Here is a 21,231-nt window from a genome sequence, read left to right on the forward strand (position 1 = left end):
AACTGCATTCTCTCAAAAAAGAGTTCGATGCAGCAAAGATGAAGCAAGGCGAGAAAGTTCAAGACTTTGTTGGCAGAGTTTTGGATGTAGTTTATCAAGTCAGAATGATGGAGGAGGACCTTCCACAGAAGACAGTAGTGACCAAGATATTGAGGAGTCTAGTACCAAGGTTCTCACAAGTGGTTCATTCTATCATAGAAGCAAAATACCTTAACAACCTTATTGTCGACGAGCTCAGTGGTTCTTTGAAAAGTCATGAAGCTATACTGAGTCTCAAAGATGATCTTGAAGAAGAAAAGGCACTTCACATCAGTAGCACTCAACCTAGAGACCAATCTAATCTTGGAGGTAGAAGACGAGGTCACAGCTTTCCTTGGGGTAGAGGACCTGGGCTAAAATAACAAAAGAAACAAAGGAAGAATAAGAAGGAGTGGCATTCATGGTAACTAGTGAAGAAGTTGATGAAACCGGAGGCGTCTGGTTAATTGACAGTGGGTGGTCAAACCACATGTCAGTAGATAATTAGAAATTGTTTTAGTGCATGGAATCTGCACCAAATCATTCTATTGAATTAGGAGATGGCACTTGTGCTTAGCTTACCAATTATCTCCAATACAAGCCCACACGAAGCTTGCTCACAAGTAGGGGTGTAAATGATACACCTCTACTCGCAAGCTACTCGGGCTCGACTCGGTGAAAACTCGAACTCGGCTCGGTCATGGTCGAGCCAAGCTCGAGTAGTCGAGCGAGCCGAGTTCGAGTATTTAGATACTTGGCTCAAGTGCTCGCGAGCCTAATTGAGTAGTGACATATATATATATAATATTTATTATATAATTACCATTATATCTTTTTAAAGTTAAAATATTAATATTTTTTAATAAAAAAATTTTCTCTCATTCTCATGGTTGAGAAAGAGAACTGAGCCCGTGAGTCCGTGACTGTGAGTCTGTGAGCCGCCCCTTTCAGTGTTTTCACAAAATCCTTAACCCTAGCCCGAATCATCTCCATCCGTCAACCCTAGCCTGAATCTTTGATAACTCGATAAACGCCGTCAACCCGTCACCGGTGAGGTGCCAAACCAAGTAGTGAGCTTGCAACAAATTGACGGTGGCTTTGGGTTTTAGGTCGGAGGATCTTGGGCTTTTGTTATATTTGTTTTGTTTTCCAGTTATTTTCGCATATGGTTGTGATTTTTACTGGCATTTGACTTCTTTGTTGTGTGGTTTTAGGTGTTGGATATGGTGGATTGAAGAAGAGAGTAATGGACCGGGTAAGCAAGATGGTGTTGCTTTGATTTTTGTGCGTTTTAGTTGGATGCTTTGAAGACAATCAAGTTGGAGTAGGAGGATGAGTGTGTGCCCCAGCACTGTTTATTCTAAAGATCTCTCTTTTGAAGGAAATGCAGCATGACAACATTGTCAGGTCTTATTTTGTTTCTGTTTCTCAGGCATTTGTTTCTGTTTTAATGGTTTGTCTTCCTATTTTTGGCTGGAGATTCATATTAAATTTCAGACTATTTTGTGACTCAAAGCTTTTATTATCTGTCCTTTAGATATTTTTCCTGAACTTTATTTTTATTTGAGCTAAAACCAGCGTTTCTGTTTGTGTGGCTGAATGTTTCCAGACATTTTTTGTTTTAGCATAGATTATTGCAGTAATCCGGTATTCAAAAAAGTTGCAGTTATTCCTTTTAATGCTTCTTTTATGTTTTTTCATTTTTTTATTTTTGTTGTGGATACACCCCTAAGCTTATCTTTGTTTTCAAGAATCAAGTTGGCGAAGGCACAATTTCATGATAATGGTTTTAATCTGTGGATAAGTGAACTGCTTTAATCTTTCTGGTTTTGCACATATATTGCAAATCCCAGTAAAACTATGCTAATTCATGATAAATTGGAAACAATTTATTTATATAGTTTAATTCTATTTTTTGAATTAGTTTTATTTATTTATATAGTTTAATTCAATTTTTTGAATTATTTTTATTTATATATATAATTGAATTAAACTATATGGACTTATGATTACACATCATGCATGGGCCATATCTATAAATACATGAGGGTTTTTTTTTTAAGTAATAAAAGTTTGGTAGAAGAAATTGGGCTATATAACCTGTATTAGAATAGAAGTTTATTAAAATAATTGTTATGTTATATATATATTAATAATTTGTTGATTATTATTTTTATTTATTATTCTTTTTATTTTTTGATTTATTTTGCATTTATTTGTTTTATGCCATTCTAATCATGATTTTTTTATTTATTTTGCATTTATTTGATTCAAACCATTTGCTTGTTTTTAAATAAAGGTAGTGCTTTTATTCGTTTTGGTGGTGCTTTCATGTGCACAAACAAGTGGAGATTTGCAAAAAGGTGTTGAGCTTGCCTAAAACAATAGGAGATTTGCACAAAAAGGTCGTACATCTTAACCATTCTATTATTTGGTTGTTTATTGTGATAGGCAATATGTCATCAAAAAGGTTGATTTATTTTAGTATTGCATGTCTAATACAAAAAGGTTGATTTATTTATTTATTTGGAGATTTGCACAAAAAGGTCGTACATCTTAATCATTCTATTATTTGGTTGTTTATTGTGATAGGCAATATGTCATCAAAAAGGTTGATTTATTTTAGTATTGCATGTCTAATACAAAAAGGTTGATTTATTTATTTATTTGGTTGTTTATTGTGATAGGCAATATGTCATCAAGCACACCAAATTTCTCATCTACACCATTTCAGCCCGGAACGAATTCATCAACTAGTTGGGCCGTGTTGGAAGGTGATTTTTCAATGAGCAAAAGTTTTGATGGTGATGATGGGAATGCAAATAAAAGTAATGATCCAACTGAAAAGAGTTGTGATGTTGTTGACCTTGGTGAGGAGGAAGAAGACGAAGGTAATGAGAAAAAAAGGGCCAAGACTTCAAGTGTATGGTTGGAGTTTAAAGAAATTGATCTTCCTGATGGTTCTAAAAAAGGAGAATGTATTCATTGCAAGAGGAAGTTGGCTATAAATGCTAGCAAGAGTACAACTCAATTTAAAAGGCATTTGTCAACTTGCATGAAGAGAAAAATTTATCAAAATCAACAACAAAAAATTTCTTTCCAACCTGTACAAGGAGGTAATGGGGATGTTGAAATGCAACCGGCTCTCACAAATGGCAAGTTTGACATGGCAAAAATGAGAAAAGCATCTGCACATTGGATATTGATGCATGAGCATCCTTTTTCAGTAATGGAAGAGGAAGGTTTTAATATGATGCAAAGATGTGGAATGCCTGAATGGGAAAAAGTGTCGCGGGTTACTATCAAGAAAGATTGTATGCAAGTTTATGAAGCCAAAAAAAAAAATTTGAAATCATTGCTCAAGAATGTTAGCAAGATAAGCCTGACAGTGGATTTATGGAAGTCTAGCAATCAAAAGATCGAGTATATGATCTTAACAGCTCATTTTATTGATCATAATTGGAGATTGCAAAAGCGTGTTATCAATTTTGTTCGTCTTCCACCTCCTCGCCGTGGTGTTGAGATTGCTGATTGTATCTTTAAGTGTTTGAAGGAGTGGGGAATTGAGAATAAGGTTTTTACTATCTCTATTGATAATGCTTCAAGCAATGATGTGGCAATCAGGATTCTTAAAGACACATTTTCAAGAACTAAAAGGTTGCTTTGTGGAGGAAAGTTATTTCATGTTCGTTGTTGTGCACACATTCTTAATCTCATGGTACAAGATGGTATTTCTGAAATTCAAGAAATAATTGAAGATATTCATGAAAGTGTGAAGTTTATTAATCAAAGTGAAGCAAGATTGAAGTCATTTTCTGATATTGTGCAACAACTACAATTGCCGGAGCGAAAACTTATTCTTGATTGCAAGACACGTTGGAATTCAACATTTGAAATGCTATCAGTTGCAATGAAATTTAAAAATGTTTTTCCAATGTTCAAAGATCGGGAAATCCTTTATCATTGTTGCCCATGCCCCGAAGATTGGGAAAAGGTGGAGAAAATATGTGAGATTTTAGAAGTGTTCAATGCCATCACAAAAATTATTTCCGGTAGTGATTATCCAACTTCCAATTTGTTTCTCAATGAAGTCTATCGGGTGAAAATGTTGCTAGACAAAAGGGTGAATGATGAAAATGACTTTATTCGAGCAATGATTGGCAAAATGAAGGCTAAATTTGATAAATATTGGGGGGAATGCAATTTGCTCATGTCCGTGGCCGCCATCTTGGATCCAAGATGCAAAATGAGGGTTGTTGATTTCACTTTTGCAAGGATGTATTCCGATAGAGAAGCAAGAGAAAATATTACTAAAGTTCGAGAAGCTCTACATGAGATTTATGAAGAATATGTTCGTGAATATCAACATGGCAATGAGCATAGTGGTGAAACTTCAATGCATAATAATGATGATGTTGGTACTAGTGGCAAAGGCTTGTCAGGTTGGTCCGAATTTTCAAGTTATGTGAAATCTATTGAAAAAGCCTCTCCACAACAGTCAGATTTGGATGGATACTTAGCTGAAGGTTGTTTCATTTTTGAAGGAAATCCTGATGAATTTAATGCCTTAGAATGGTGGAAGGGAAGTACTTTAAAATATCGCATCTTGTCTAGAATGGCTCGTGACATACTTGCTATTCCTATTACTACAGTTGACTTTCGGAGGCTACTTTCGGTCAAGGGTGGTAGAGTGATTGATACTTATCGTTCTTCATTGGCTCCAGAGACAGTGCAAGCATTGCTTTGTGGAGGAGATTGGTGTCGAAATCTTCATGGAGTGAAGAAGAAAAACAAAGTGAGTTTATAATTGTTCTTGCTTTAATATAATTTTTTTATTTTTCATGATTTTTCTTGTTTTAATGTAATTTTTTACTATTCTTTGTTCACTTTGTATATATTAGAAGGAGAAGAAACCAATTGAGATTTCACTTGACATACCTTGAAACTCAAGTTTAAAATGGTATGAAGAATTATGTTTGCATGTAAGTAACATTTAAGTATATTCATCCTTACCATCAATGATTAAAATGATTTGTTTTCTAATTTCTCATTTGTAATTTTGTATAGGTTTGATGGAAACATTGGGCCAAACCCTTACTTTCAAGAACATATATTTTTGAGATAATGGATGTTGATGGTGGATTGATTGTTTTTCTTATTATCTATGGACTTATTTGTTTGTTGTCAATGAATTGTATTAGCACTTGTTTATTTTCTATTTGTTTTACTTGGACTTATTAACTATGGACTTATTTGTTTTATAATTGTTCTATTTGTTGTATTTTGTTTAAGTATGAGTTCTATTTGTTTTTATTTTTTCACAATATTTTGGAATGTTGTTGTTTTAGTTGATGTTGCATTTTGTCAAATATGAATGTATTTGTTTATCTTTGAAAAATTATAGAATGTTATTATTCTAGTTCTTGTATTTGGTTAAGTTTGAATTGTGTTTGTTGCCTTTAATTTTTTTTTTTTTGAATGTAGTCATTTTAGAATGGATGAAAAAATTGATTTTTTTTATGAAAATCAATGGAAAAAATTTTCGAGCTCGAGCATAATTGTTTATGATCATTTTCAACATTTTCGAGCTTAATCGATCGAGCTCGAGTAGTTCGAATAGTGTATCAAGCCGAGCTCAAGCTTGGTTATGTATACTCGGTCGAGTTTGAGCCGAGTATCGAGTATCGAATTTTCAGTCGAGCTCGAGCTCGAGCTCGCTATTACTCGGCTCGAACTCGATCGATTACACCCCTACTCACAAGGAAAGCAAGCTCGTATTGAATTTCCAAAGGACATGGCAAAGCATGCTTCAACTCCGCTAGAACTCATACATGCAGATCTTATAGGACCATTGAAGACACCATCTATTAGAGGTAACTCCTACTCATTTCTACTAACCGATGACTATCCTAGATATAGTTGGCTCTATTTCATACAGAGGAAGTCAGAATCATTCCAAAAATTCAAATACTTCAAGTTGTTGGTGAAGAAGCAGCATTCATTGCCGGTGAAGACTTTGCGCACTGATCGAGGAGGTGAATTTACATTACAGGAGTTTGAAACCTACTGCAAACTCAATGGTATTCTTCACCAACTAACAACTCCACGAACGCCTCAACAGAATGGCATCGCGGAGAGGAAGAATATATAGGACCATGACAGAGATGGCGTAACTATGATGAAGGAGATGAGGCTACCTTCTAAGTATTGGGTGCGGCAGTATATCCACCGCTGTATATGTCCTCAATCGCTCAGCGATGAAGGCATTGGAATTCCAAACTCCATATGAGGTATTAATTGGGACGAAACCAAGAGTAGATCATTTGAAAGTCTTTGGGTGTCTTGCTTACATGTTCATTGATCCATAACAATGAACCACTTTTGATTCCAAGTCACGAGCATGCATTTTCACTATTTATTGTAACCGCACGAAAGCCTATCGGATGATTGAACCAGATTCTAAGCGTGTACACATCAGTAGGAATGTGCGCTTTTTTTAAAGAAATATCATTTGATTGGTTGAAGGCAGCTGACTCGAATGCCTCAACTTATGAGCGAGCACGTGATGAGGAATCCAATGGAGAAATGGATTCTTCCTCACCGTTTGATTAGAATGATGAATGGCCTTATTTATCTCAATAGATAATTGATTCTTATCCTAATGGATCAACCTCCGACCGGAGAAGATGGTGGAGCTTCGATAAGGTATCGCAATCTCAGCAAAATTTATAATTCTTGCTCGTTTGCCTCACTCACAACATATCCCATTACATATGATGAAGTATCAATGGACAACAACTGGCTTATAGCCATGAATGAAGAGAGTGAATGAAGAGATTGAGGCAATTCAGAAGAATGAAACTTGGATTTTAACCAAGTTACCGGAAGGGAAGAAAGCAATAGGCCTAAAATGGGTTTATAAATCAAAACTGAATCCTGATGGCACCCTGTTAAAAAAGAAAGCACGACTGGTTGCAAAGGGGTTCTCCCAACATGAAGGAATAGATTTTGAGGAAATCTATTCTTCAGTGGCAAGGATGAAAACTGTAAGGGTGTTCATTGCCATTGGTGCACAGAGAGGTTGGAAGATTTATCAGCTAGATGTTAAAACAACCTTTTTGAATGGAGAGCTCAAAGAGGAAGTCTTTGTACAACAGTCAGAAGGTTTCATTGTTGGTGGAAAAGAAGAATATGTTTACATGTTACATAAGGCCCTATACAGTCTACACTAAGCGCCTAGGGCTTGGTATAGTTGTACTGATGCACAGTTCATTAACATGGGGTTCAAACAAAGTGCTAACAAACCCACGGTCTACAAAAAGCATCAAGGTGACAATGATACTCTCTTACTTTGTCTATATGTAGATGATATTATATATATGGGGTCTTCTGAAGCAATGTTGAGGGAGTTCAAAGAAATTATGCTAAAACCTTTGAGATGACTGATCTTGGATCAATGTGATACCTTCTCGGCTTTGAGGTGAAACAGATGGAAGGATCTACATTTGTTTCACAGCGAAAATATGCTGAAAGTCTTTTACACAAAGCAAGAATGTTAAATTGCTAATATCTTTCAAACCAAATGAATTCAAATGAAAGACTTCATCTGCGTGATTATTCCGGGACAACAAACTCTTTAAGATACAGAAAAACTCATCGGTGGATTGTTGTATCTCACTCATACACGGTCGGACACATGTGTGTTGTCTCAGTTGTTTTCGGTTCATGCAAACTCCAAGCATACATCACCTTGGAGTAGTTAAGAGGATATTAAGGTATGTTAATGGAATAGCTAATTATGGCATTCATTATATCAATAACGATGATTTCAACCTAGTCGGATACTCAGACAGTGATTAGGGGTGGTTCACAAGATAATCAGACAAGTACTACTAGGTGGGTGTTCTCCCTAGGTTTCAGCGCTGTCGCATGGTGCTCAAAGAAGCAACCAATCACTGCTTTATCAAGTATTGAAGCTAAATATATTTCAGTGATAGCAACAGCCTATGAAGTAGTCTGGCTACGTCTGCTACTGGAAGATTTAGGTGAGAAGTAAGACAGTGCAACCATCCTCTTTTGTGACAACCGGTCACAATTTCCATCTTAAAGAACCCAGTTCTTCACAGACGAGTGAAGCACATTGACACTCGCTATCACTTCATCCGTGACCTTATGAAATAAGGGTTGATAGATGTGAAGCGTTGTAGCACTGAAGAATAGTTGGCAGACATCGTAACAAAAGCTCTACCAAATCTTAAGTTCAAGTTTTTTTTTGTGAAGCTCTAGGAGTCAGTGAGTTCTTTGATTAACTGGAGCATGTTGGACAGAATGTTAATCAGAGTCACTACATCTCCAAGTAGAATCAAGTCAAGTGTGCAGTATGTGCATGGGAATCACAAGCTAATTAAATTGCTCAACTTGTTGTTGTTTGTTTTTAGCTATTGTTAAGATGCTTTAATTACTTTTATTGTAATCTCTTTTAATACTTTATATTGTATGTTTGTGAACTGCCATGTGGGCATCTTTGTCAGTTATTTTCAAGCTCTATGAATCTATAGCAAGGTCAAGTTGATAGCTTGAATTCTGTTGGTTATCTTTGATCTCTCACTGAGTATAGTCTTTACTTTTTTTTTTCTTAGTGTGTCAATTGTTGCTCAATATTCATAGTATCTGATCCTATCACAGTTTACCTGTTGGGATCTTATCACTCTAATAAAAGAATTACTATACGAAAATACATGCCAAAACGCAATGAATAACAAAACTTTTAACATCAAGTAAACATGATAAAACCCTAGCGCATGCCAGAACTAGGATTAAATTCTAAATAAATAGATAATTAAAAGTTATACCTTTCTTTTGATGATGATTTTGAATGTACCCTTGTTTCCCCGAAATCGAAAGGGACTGCGAATCGCGACTTCCCTCTACTATCACGTACACACAAACGCCTCTGGGAATCAAGCAGGTATGCTAGTACTTCAAGAAACAACACTTGTTTCTTGGTTCGAATAGCAAGCACCCGAGATTCAAGAGAAAAAGGGGTTGTAGGCGTGGCGGCGGAGGGTTCCGGGGGCGAGATCCGACGGTGGTGGCCAAGGGAGAAGAGTGGGCGGCGGCTAAGGTTTCTTAAGAGACAATCTCTCAATCACTCTATTCTTCTCTCTTTTTTTTTCTCACTCTTCATATTAGGGTTAGAACATCTATTTATATTGGAAACCCAAAACCCTAGTTTACAAAAAAACCCTTCACTCCTAATCAAATTAGGAATCTCTTCTTTACTTGATTAATTAAACCATTTTAATTAACCAAATAGATTAGATTAAATCAACACTTAATAAGACCCAACCTGAATAAGTTATTCACTACACCTAATTTAGGTTTATCACCAAAACACTAAATAGGTGGTCCAATAAGTAACAAATACTGAACCTTGATCCAAGCATTCTTAGTGTACGATCCTGTAAGTCCATTTAACATTGGCAATTAGCTTAAACAATTTTAACGCTCATAAATCATAATTATTCCGTAGCAAGATAATACGATTAACCAATATTAAATGAAGGTTAATTTCGAGAATTAACGGAACCTATCGCAACCTCATACAATCCTTTACCACTGAATATCTTAATTAGCATAAGGCATAGAGTGAGTCATCCTTATTTTAATGCTGATTAATTTCTTGATCTCTTAGTGAATTGACTAGGTCAAGTAAATGATAACTCTTATCATTTCCCTTGAGCGTGGTCACGCACTACTCAGTCTCACTAATCAAGTGGCCGGTGATATTCACTCGCTCTACATAGAGGGACAATCTCTTCACTTCACTCATGTCTCTCAGCATGAACCGCGACATACCCAAACATACCCGTACTTACCACTCAGTTACGAATGAAGTTAGGTGTAAGTTAAATCATGTAAGGATTCACCCGAGATCCATAGTGATTTCAGGTCCAAGGCTTCGAGTACAAGAATTGCTTAAGAAAAACACATATGACTTTACAACCATGTAGTGTTCTCAAGAGGGGATCGATCCAGGTACACTGTTTCCTAACATGTATCTATGTCCTTTGATTGATATCCCATATCCTATGACCCATAAAGGTCATCTCACGAAAGATATACTAGTCTTAATTTATTTTCATTCCCATGAAAATAATCGACTAGGGACATTTAGAATATTGTTCTAATTTATGCTTTAAGGTTTTACTATCCGAATCACACATTTGATAACTTGAGCAGAACCAATATCCAAGGATATTTTATCTTATTAACTATGCACATAAATAATAATAGATAAAACGATGCCTCGTAATAATTATCCAAATAATAAGAGTCCATACAATGTATTGGGCTAAGTCTTACACTAACATTACCTTGCTAAGGTGGTTCGTGATGATGCTTCTCTTGGCCTCACTATCTTCAACAAACTAGTTCTTTATCAAGATGGAACTGGTGTCATGCGGTGCTACGAAGATCGATGCCCACATATGTGATCTTCATATGCAGTTTTTTCAATTTTAGACATGTGATAGTTTTGCCTACATAGAAATAAAAACTTGTTCAGATTAGCAGAGTCTAGTGGCACTAGAGGAGATGGTGAAAGTAGAACAATCAAAAGGTAAGAACAAATTCATGTCAATGTATGAATAAGTATGCCAATGTAGGGAAGACGAAATGAAACAATTCAAGAAATGAAGGAATATATAGCTAGATAAACTACAATAATGAATGCAAACAAGTCAAAACACAATCACAATAGAGAAAAGTTGTGTGAAGAGGGTACATAAACACGTGGGTTATTCTCGAGGGGTTAAGGGCATTAAGAAGACTTGAATGGCTAACTGGCGATTGTGGGTGAGGCAATGCTGCAACTTAGCAAGTGTTATTTAAGATGAGGGTTACTATACTCGGGGAGGATAAGGGTTATAATTGGTGGGGTGAAGGGACTAAGAAAACTTGAATGGGGATCCGGATGGATGGATCCGAATTCGGGTTTAATTTTTTATTAATGTTTTTTTAAGTTTATTATTATTTTTTTAAAAAAGTTAGGGTAAATAGAAAAGACCATGTCGCTAGTGTTCTTCAATTCATCGGTTGCTAGGGTGCCTAATTCTTCATGTCAGTAATCCCAAACAACAAAATTTAAAAGGTGTCATAAATAGGACTGAGGTTCCCCAATTAAAATAGTAGAGTGACTAAAAAGATGTATTTCGAAAAATAGAGGGATAGTTTAGGGAATTAAACTTTTTTTAAAAACATTGATATTTAATTTTTATAAATAGGTAGTCAATACTTAAATGGATATTGCTATTATAATTGTATGGTTTTTGATTAATTGTTAATTTATTATTATTTTACTTTGATACAAATTGCATGATGATACTGTTCAAAAAATGAAAAGTTAAATGGGGGAGAATAAGGACCGAGTTGCAGTGAGGTTAAGTCTTTTAAAGTAGTCCTAATATAACTAATTGATTAATTAAATTGAAAATTATATTTTGACACTGTTTATAATATTTTTTTATTAAATATTATTTGATATATGATACTATATATTTAGTTTATTATCGAACAATTTTATCGCACTAGAATTCTATCACATGTATAATTAGGTTGTCAAAATCATGTGCAACACTTCGTCTGCAAACATACACATAGTTACCTAACAATTAATGGTCAATGAACATGTTTAACTTCATCCAGTTCAATTTTTTTTTTCTTTTTTTTGGGATAATGCACTGCATATGATGTAAGTTATGTAACTTTGATGTATATCGCATCAAATGATAACTAAAGCCATCATAAATATGGTTGATCAATCCCAAAATCCTAAAATACACTTATGTTATCACACGCATGCTGACGTTCATAGATTTTAAATCTACGAACGTTACTATCAACTATTAGATTTCGATTTAACGGTTCAGCACTGTTTTATAAACAATATTACTGTGTTTATAAATAATAGTACAGTAAAAAAAATGTGATGTACAGTAATTTGACCTAAATTGTTCAATCAATTTATGCACAGTATCTGAACAAACTTGAACCATCCAACCCTATTTCTACTACATCTGCAGCAACCCTTTTAAAACAAAAAACTAAACTAATCAACCCAACTAACCCCTAATTATGTCTTATTGTAGCACATTAATTGACAATGTGTTCAACTGTGGACGTTCCTATGAATGTCCGCAGATGATGTTTTCTATATATATATATATATTCTGATGGTTCCGGTGGGGTGTGATGTGTTAAGTTCACTCAAAAACTCACTCAAAGATCAAACACTCACACACAATCAAAATAAGATAAAGGAGACAAGCAAATTGGTAACCCAGTTTGGCACAACCTTGCCTATATCTGGGGGGCCAGGCCCGGAGAAACAATCCACTAAAAGAGGTATAGGAACAAGGAGTACAACACTCACTCACTCTCTCAATACAAAGAATATCCTCTCAAGATTGCCCGATGGCTATACTCTCAACTCTCACAGAAGAGTCTCTCACTGTTTGGCTCATCCTAAATCTTTAAGCAGGATCTCTTATATAGACTCACCAACATCTAATAAAGTTACCTCTTTTAGAATTCTCCGCGACTTCCTAACTTGGACACCTTCCAAAGTTAGATGTTGCAACACCCAGTTGCAACATGGCCCACCTTACTGAACATGACTGAGTTCTAGCCAGATGCACCCGAATCTGTGACCTTCAACCTCTCGGTTCCTTCAGTCCGCCTCGTAGCAGTTGACTCGACCCAAGCTCCTCCTGCCTGCAGCTGCTTCCTTCCTCATGTCACTTCAAAAGGTCTCCCTCTCCCGAGGGACGTGCCCACCAAGGTACACGCGACCATCTCACCAGAGATAGCCACCGAAGATCTCCCGATCTTCTTTCCAAACTTGGCCCAAGTTTTGGTCTTCCGAATGATCTTCTTTTGGAACATGAAATATTGTTACTAAACTTGATCTCATCTTCATCCAAGTTTAGTCTTCAATATCTTCAAGCATGATCTTCAATCATCCATGCTTGGATCTCTAAATCTCTAATCATATCTGATGCAATCTTCAAACAATCTCCACACATGACTAGTCTCCATGAATAGTTCTGCCCATAGATAGCTCTTAGGGGGCGTTTGGATCATGGATTGAGGGCTTGGGAATGGGAATCTTATTCCTAAGCCCTTGTTTGGTAACCAGGAGAGGCATAGGTTGCCTCCATGCATGGGAAGAAGATTACTCCCAGGAGAGGCATCCTATTCCACCCAAAAATGAGAGGAGAAGTATGCCTTAGTTATGAAAGTACTAATTTACCCTTAGCATATATAAAGCCTTTTTTCTCACTTTCACGCTTTTTTCTTTCCCATTCTTCGGCAGCCGAACCCTACTCCAGCCGAACCCCTGTCTAATCCCGGTTTTGCTATCTCGCACCCTCCTGCGCGTCCACGAGGTACTTTTCCTTCCTTCATTTCAAGCTTCTTTGATTTCATTTTATCATAGTCAATGGATTTTGTGATTGATAATGGCCGGCATAGCAGATCACGGAGGCTTGGGGCATTGCCAATCGATTGGATCTCGTCGTTCCTATTGTCGTACAATCTCTTTTCCAGGCACAAGGTATAGATCTAGTATTATATCAAATTTTTTATTATTTATCTATGCGTATGTCTGTGAGGATCTTGTGATTGTGTATTATAATTAAAAATTCTTTTTTTTTTTGTTTTTGAAATCTGTTTGTTTATTGAAGATAAGGTTCACACGGTTTGCTTTGATGGCTGGATCTAGTGTAGAAAGTTTCCATAGTATTTGAAATTAAACAATATACATGCTTTCATTGATTGAAATAATTTGTTAAGTAAACAATTCTATTAATTAATTCATCTATTAATTAAATATATTAAATTATAATAATTTAAAATAGATATACTACTTAAAATAAGTAGTATTAATAAATTCTTTCATAAATAAAAATTTTCTTTTTTTAATATATTTATTTCAAATATTATTAATGTAAATAATATTACAATAATGAAAATTAATACGAATAAATAAAATTAAATATTAAATTAAATATTTATTAATAATTTAACTAATATAATTACATATTTATATATTTAGTTTTACTTATTACATAATTTAATTAAATTATTTGGGAAATTAAAATTATAATCAATAAATGAAATTAACTTAATTAAACATATTTAATGATATTAACTAATTTAATAAATATATAATAGTTAAATAAATAGTTAAGATTAATTATATAATTATAATATATTGAAATATATATATTTATATTATAAATATTTAATAATAAATAATGTTAAATATTTATCATTAAACATAATTCGTTATTTTATATAATATTTTAGTATTTACCTACAAGGGTATTGATGTAATTTTACTACATCCCACCTTTTTACTTTTCCTATTCCCAATCCTTATTCCCTCAATCCAAACACATTATTCCCATTTCCCTTATTCCCATTCACATTCCTCCCCTTTTTTTATTCCCCCTATTTCCATTCCTATTCCGCAATCCAAACGGCCCCTTAGATCTTTCTTCAATTAATGATGCTAAATATGGTCTTGATGATCTCATTGGCTTGTTCTTACCTTATTTAGTTTGTATCTTCAAATAGCTTCACACCAAACTAAATCTTTGTGTCTTCATACCAAGTTTAACTTGTGTCTTCTAATAGCTTCATACAATCTTTATAATCTTGAATACTTGCCAATGATAGAATATTCCTCTCTCTTCAAATAGATCTTTCTAAAAGGAGTTCTATCAAAGATATGGTTTGTCATCTCGGATCTTACCAAGGATAGACAATCATACCTAAAATAAAACTTACCTTTCTTGAAAAGATTCTATAGTCTTAATGCACTTTCCAAAAATAGTTTATCATCACATGATTGTATTGAGAGGAATATTTACTAAATAAAATCTTCAACCTTGATCTTCATAAAATCTCCACCTTGATCTTCAACACAAGTCATGACAACATCCTTTGCCACGTCATCATTCTCTTGCCATGTCACACCTTGGCTTGTCATATAATGCCAATCCACGTTATCAGACTTAACATATTCAAATTTAAATATATTGAATTATTTAATTAAAACTATTTATTATATTTTTTTTATACAACTTAATGAACTATATTGATAAGAGAGGGAACATACAAAAATAAATTCAATAAAAGATGACTCAAATGAAAATAACAAAATATTTTGATATGGAATATACAATTTGAATGTCCTTTAAAATAAATACCTTCACAAACAAATGATTACACGGGAAATCAAGGGTTTGACTTCAATTAATGCATAATAATAAAAAATATGAGTATGTTAAGAGTGATTTGTCCATATTGTAAAAAATAATAATAATAATAACGTAGGATCATGAATTCTTTTTTTTTTTTTTGAAAAGGTGTGTTAGTTCCTCCGGTGTGGTTTGTGGGTATTAAGTAACACTTAATCACTCATAGAAGTCTCACACAAACTAATAAAGAAAAAGCACACAAACAAACACAAGGAGACACACAACGTTGGTAACCCAGTTCGGCGTCCACTCGCCTACGTCTGGGGGGCCAAGCCCGGAGATAAACAATCCACTAAAAGAGGTAAAAATAGATGAGTACAAACACTTGTCACTCACACTCTCAACAATGAAGATCACTACCCTCTCTAGATTGTTTGGTGCTCACACACTCTCCTCAAAGAGTCACTCAAGAGTCACACCTTACAATCTACGAGCAAGGTAACTTATATAGGCGCCTCAGCGTCCCAAATATAGCACATACCTCTTTTTAGAATCTCCATGACTACTAATTTAAAAACACGCTGAAATTAGTCGTTGCAACTCCTGTTGTAACATAAGTTGCAACATAGCCCTGACTGCTGACTTGAATGAGTTCTGGTTACGTTGCGGACGACCTCAAGACCCATCAACCTCCCGGTCATGCTTAGTCCGAGTCGATGCGAGCCAAATCTCCCGATCCCGATTGCCGTGCAACTAGCCTACCTCCTCGGCTCCTCATCACGCGAGTCCCCCTGCAAAGGGCGCGACGTCCTTGTCGTCTTCCATGAAACTTGCCAAATTCTCCTAAATTTGGTCTTCAAAGATTCTCCAAACTTGATCTTCGATTCACCCAAGTTTGGTCCTCAAATCTTCTCGTTAATAGACTTCGATGATTCTCGTCGAGGATTCTTCAAATCATATCTCCTTCATTCACACCATGAATAGATCTTTCTTTAATTAAGCTCCACCATATTTAGTCTTCAATCAAATCACCTAAATATGGTCTTGATATGATCTTGTCTTCAAGTTGTAATGTATTGCCAAAAATAACTCCACCAAGATCTTCATGATCTTCAAGATATTTGGCTCCAGTGTTAGAGACTTACTAAAAAAATAGCTTTATTAAGATCTTGAGATGTTTGCCTTGCACTCCAAGTCTCCATGCCATGTCACCATGCTTGCCACATCATCAATTATGCTTTGTCGCCTTGGTTTGCCACGTCAGCTGGTCTAGGTGTCAAATCATGCCAATAAATAGTGCTTGGTTCAGCTAACAATCTCCCCCTTTGGCATAATTTGACTGCCGCTTCTGCACCGGATGACTCCTGTTACAACATTACATTACAACAGCGACACGGACACGAGACTAAAGCCCGGCGCTATTACAATTTCCGGGTTCAACATCAGCCGGAGAGCGAAACCAAAGGCGGACGCAAGATATCATCTAGTTGCTTACAAAATACTTGAGAAAATATTACAAACTGCAACTAGTGAGACAAAAAACGATTTAACCATAATGAACTGACAAACATAACAATGTTATGCCCAAGAAATGAAAAACAAATAACTAGTCAGTCTGGTGCAAGCACACTTCTCCCCCTTTGTGACATAATTGATGCTGAAGTCTTCATGAGCTGATTGCAAGCTTTGTTATACCATCTTCAGCAACTCCCCCTATCTTCAGGTTTCCTGGTCTTCATCTCTCCCTGAGTCGTGGCCATCGTCTTCTCTCTTCTTCTTCTCAAGAATTTCCGAGTGAGATATAATCTTACGCTTTTTGTTTGGCAATGATGAACAATTACGCAGATAATGCTCGTTGCCTCCTCTCCACATCTTCTAGTTGCTCTTTCAACATCTTCTCATATTCTTCTTCTACCCGATAGATTTGCCTCTTCTTCATCTTGAGCATTGATGGTGGAGACACCCTTCCCTATGGTAAATCAATCTTCTTACACAGAGTTTGAATAGTTTTCGAGAAATCTTGACTTCTTACTTCTTGTGATCGCTTCTCCCTTCACGAGTTGTACTCCATGTTGTAACAAATCTGCGACGATCAGCAGGGGATATCAAGTGATGTTGAAGAGTTTGAGCGATCGACTTCTTTAGAAATATTCTGGAAGATCAGCCTTCCCAGATTGAACTTCTTCCCAGTTCCAATAGCAAACAACAATAGAGCAAGCTCCTTCACTATGCTAGAATTGTGCGGGGCTGGTAACCAATTCTGAATGCCAAGTCTAAACAGAACATTGTACTTGGCCGTAAGGGTGGATGCTGGAAGTCTTGTTTCTACTCCCCATGACTCCGTCCTTCCTCCAGTGATCTCTTTCAGAACTTCTTCATTCAACTGAAGTCCTTCTTCATAGTTTCCCTTCACCTCTGGTTTAAACTCCAAGAATTTATTCAGATAAGTGGGAGTAAAAGGGATCCACTTACCTCGAACATAGACTCTAGTGATGCCTTTGTCATATGGTAGTAAATTACTGTAAAACTCTTGGACCAATGACAAACTGTAGCTTTTACGGAAATGTTGCGAGACTTGTATAAACTTCTTTGTTGCAGTGACTTTCGGTTAACCCATACTTCTCAAAAGCTCCTTCATCAATCATCCTTTCGACCACAACTCCTCTCCCTTCAATGATTCAAACTTCTTCTTGGATGCTTTGTCATAAAATCTGTTTTCATCACTATCTTTTGCCGGTTGGGTTGCTTTCTTCTTCTTTTCTTTCTTAGAGCTTCTCGATGGTTTCTCCCCCTGTTTTCTTTGCTTGATACATCTTCTCTTGTGCCTAGGGAAGCTTCTACTCGGGATCGAGAGAAAGACTTTCTTTTGCTAACCTTCTCCTTCTTCAGGGTTTTCTTCCTTGAGTGGGCCTTCTTTTTGAGCGCTACTTTCTTCCCTTTAGCAATCAGGCAACACGATCTTTGAGTGGGATCTCATCGAACTATGTGAGCCCTGTCGGATGTTGCGAAGATGTTATAACCGGTCTTTGTGACATGTTACATTTCTATAGGTGCTTGACGTATCGGTGTAGATCACCCAGAACTTCACTTAGAATAGTAGCAACCTCTTCTTCAGCACTAGTGGGAGCATCTGTACTTCTTTCTTCAAGAGTTTCTTCTGCTTGTGCTCGGTCTGCTTCTTTTTCTGCAGTATCTTCATCCCTAGCCCTTTGTTGTTCTTGAACCTTCTCCCTCTTGGAGCAGATGAGTGGAGTCCACTGTTCAGTCTTCCTCATTCTCACGAACATAAGCACACGGAAAAAGACTCACGAACCCATCTCAAGAGATCATCTCTATCTTTGACACTTTGAAGGCAAGTCTTGAGGCGATGTTCCCGCTTCTCTTACTTGACATCACGAGAAGAAACATAAGGGACAATCGCTTTCCCCAAAAATCTTACGATTTTTTCACTCCTTGATGTGCTTCCTCGAGTCGAGTCCCTCTCATCCTTACTTCCATGATTCGAGCGACAATTTCTTGTGGGGTCGGTGGAGCACGGCAGAGCCATTCTCTTTGTCCTCATCTTTTCTCACTGTCTTCGTTTCTTTCTTCTCTCTCTCTCTCCTGATTTCAAAAACACTCTTTGGAAATAATTTGGGATATTAGGGTTTTTATGCCCCCATTAAGTAGTTATAACTTCCAAGGCACCCTTTCAAAAAAATCTCTTTTCAAAAAAAATAATCCCTCTCCTTTTTGAATATCCCTCCTTTTTATTTCCTTTGAAATAAACTTTGAGAGACATCAAGAGATTTTTCACTCCTTGGAGTGTTTTTGCTTATTGACTTCATAGGACCTCGGTCAACATATTGATTGTTGTACCATAATGTTGTACTGTCGATTTATCACCATCTTCAAACTAGGCTGGAGGACTCTTCTTCTTCTCTTGGTACTTCACCTTTTTCGAATCCACAATTTCTTGATTACAATAGTCTTCCCTCGATTTTTTTCTTTTTAATGATTGCTTCTTCATGTCCAATTATTCTTCCACTTTTTCAAGTCTTCTTTCAATTTGTTGCACTTGGGTCTTATGTGGCGGTTTCTCCACAATGAAAGCATGTAGGCACTTCACTTTTTAGGTTCTTCCCTTGCTTTGACTTGTTTTTTTCTTTAACGTTTTTGTCGGGCGATTGACTTGACAAACACAACTCCTGAATCTTACGTCTTGACACTTGAGCTTTCTCCAATATACCCAATACTATGTCGGGCTTTAATAGTTCTTCCAACTGAAAGAATCTCGTCAAGCTTGGCAGTACCCTTGTTCATGGAGTCCAAGGTCTTCTCGGCATTGAGCGACTTTTCTTTACATATACTCAACTCTTCCTCCAAGCGTTGGTTTTTGCAACATCATATCATTAAATCATTCATTATGAGTTTATAGTTTGTGAGAAGATCATTTTACATTACCTCATTGTACTCACTTTGTCGGTTTACGTGTATGTTGTAGGCGATGTTGCAACATATTACGCAGCAGCGTGGATCCATTCATCATAGCGAGGAAATGACGTATGATGGTTGCTCGAGACTTCCTTCATCGTCTTCTTGATTGCTACCATCGAGTCATCACTCCATCTAGCATTCGGTGATTTTTCCTTTCTTTACGAGAGTATTAGCACGATCGAGCTGATGAGTGCCCAAAGCCTCCACATTCTCTACACTTGATCTTCATGAGGGCGATCTTCAATTTCTTCCTTTTTGTGATGATCTTCGACTTCTTCCTTTTCTTTATTCGGACCATCTTTTTCTTTGAAATTTCTTGCCTTGTGTCTTGTATCTTCGAGCATGTCATGCATCTTTCTTGACAAGAAAACAATTTCTCTATCCTCTTCGTCTTCATCTTACATTATAACGAGCATGTTGTAACTCATACATTTTATTGCTTCAACCTTCGAGGCTATATCTTCTATTCTTCTTTTTAGGATTGAGGTTCATCTCATATGCTTGCAAAGACCCCATCAGCTCGTCCGGTTTCATAGTTGAGATGTCTCTTGCTTCTTCTATTCTTTGAGATTTTTTTGCATCAAATCTTCTTGGGAGAGATCTAAGTGTCTTCGGACTAGCTTCTTATCCGAATACTCCTTGTCGAAATGGTAGGCTTGATTTGCAATGTCCATCAATTTAGCATTGAACATGGCTATCGTCTCATCTTCTCCCATCCTGAGATTTTCGAACATAGTTGTTAACATTTGAAGTTTGGATTCTCTTACCAAGTTGGTACCTTCATGTATGGTTTGAAGAATCTCCCAAGCTTTCTTGGCACACTCGCATGTTGCAATATATTTGAACTGGTTCTCATCAACTCCTCCAAAGATTGCATTGAGAGCTTTTCCATTAGCATTAGCTTTGCGCATGTCTTCAACACTCCAACAACTTTTCTTCTTCATGACCACGTTCTCATCTTCATCAACTAGAGTAGGAGGAGACCATCCTTCTTCTACAACAATCCATGCACTCTCTTCAATGGACTTGATAAACGCCTTCATGCGTGCCTTCCAATATGGATAGTTGGATCCATTAAGCAACGGTGGTCGTGTGACGGAAGCTCCTTCTTTTCCGGCCATCAATGGAACTTGTTAGGACCTCGCCGACTTTGAAACCAAAGTGAAAACGGCGACCAAGTCTCTGATACCACTTGTTAGTTCCTCCGGTGTGGTTTGTGGGTATTAAGTAACACTTAATCACTCATAGAAGTCTCACACAAACTAATAAAGAAAAAGCACACAAACAAACACAAGGAGACACACAACGTTGGTAACCCAGTTCGGCGTCCACTCGCCTACGTCTGGGGGGCCAAGCCCGGAGATAAACAATCCACTAAAAGAGGTAAAAATAGATGAGTACAAACACTTGTCACTCACACTCTCAACAATGAAGATCACTACCCTCTCTAGATTGTTTGGTGCTCACACAC

The 21,231-nt window shown here is 36.4% G+C and overlaps 1 protein-coding gene across 1 annotated transcript; it reads left to right on the top strand.

The window, feature by feature from the left end:
• Positions 1-38: 38 nt before the first annotated feature.
• Positions 39-6,169, top strand: LOC120282895 (zinc finger BED domain-containing protein RICESLEEPER 2-like). Its single transcript, XM_039289726.1, has 5 exons — positions 39-348; positions 1,233-1,273; positions 1,409-1,471; positions 2,867-4,813; positions 5,957-6,169. The coding sequence occupies exons 1-5, from the start codon at positions 39-41 to the stop codon at positions 6,167-6,169; spliced, it is 2,574 nt and encodes an 857-aa protein (XP_039145660.1).
• Positions 6,170-21,231: the final 15,062 nt, after the last annotated feature.

This window comes from Dioscorea cayenensis, chromosome 18 (assembly GCF_009730915.1).
Source record: "Dioscorea cayenensis subsp. rotundata cultivar TDr96_F1 chromosome 18, TDr96_F1_v2_PseudoChromosome.rev07_lg8_w22 25.fasta, whole genome shotgun sequence".
NCBI classification, from domain to species: domain Eukaryota; kingdom Viridiplantae; phylum Streptophyta; class Magnoliopsida; order Dioscoreales; family Dioscoreaceae; genus Dioscorea; species Dioscorea cayenensis.

Excerpts from the sequence above, each read along its gene's own strand:
- LOC120282895 (XM_039289726.1), top strand. The coding sequence starts at position 39 with ATGAAGCAAGGCGAGAAAGTTCAAGACTTTGTTGGCAGAGTTTTGGAT. Across the intron at positions 349-1,232 it reads AGACCAATCTAATCTTGGAG|GTGTTGGATATGGTGGATTG; the intron begins GTAGAAGACGAG and ends GTGTGGTTTTAG. Across the intron at positions 1,472-2,866 it reads CATTTGTTTCTGTTTTAATG|AGTTGTGATGTTGTTGACCT; the intron begins GTTTGTCTTCCT and ends CCAACTGAAAAG.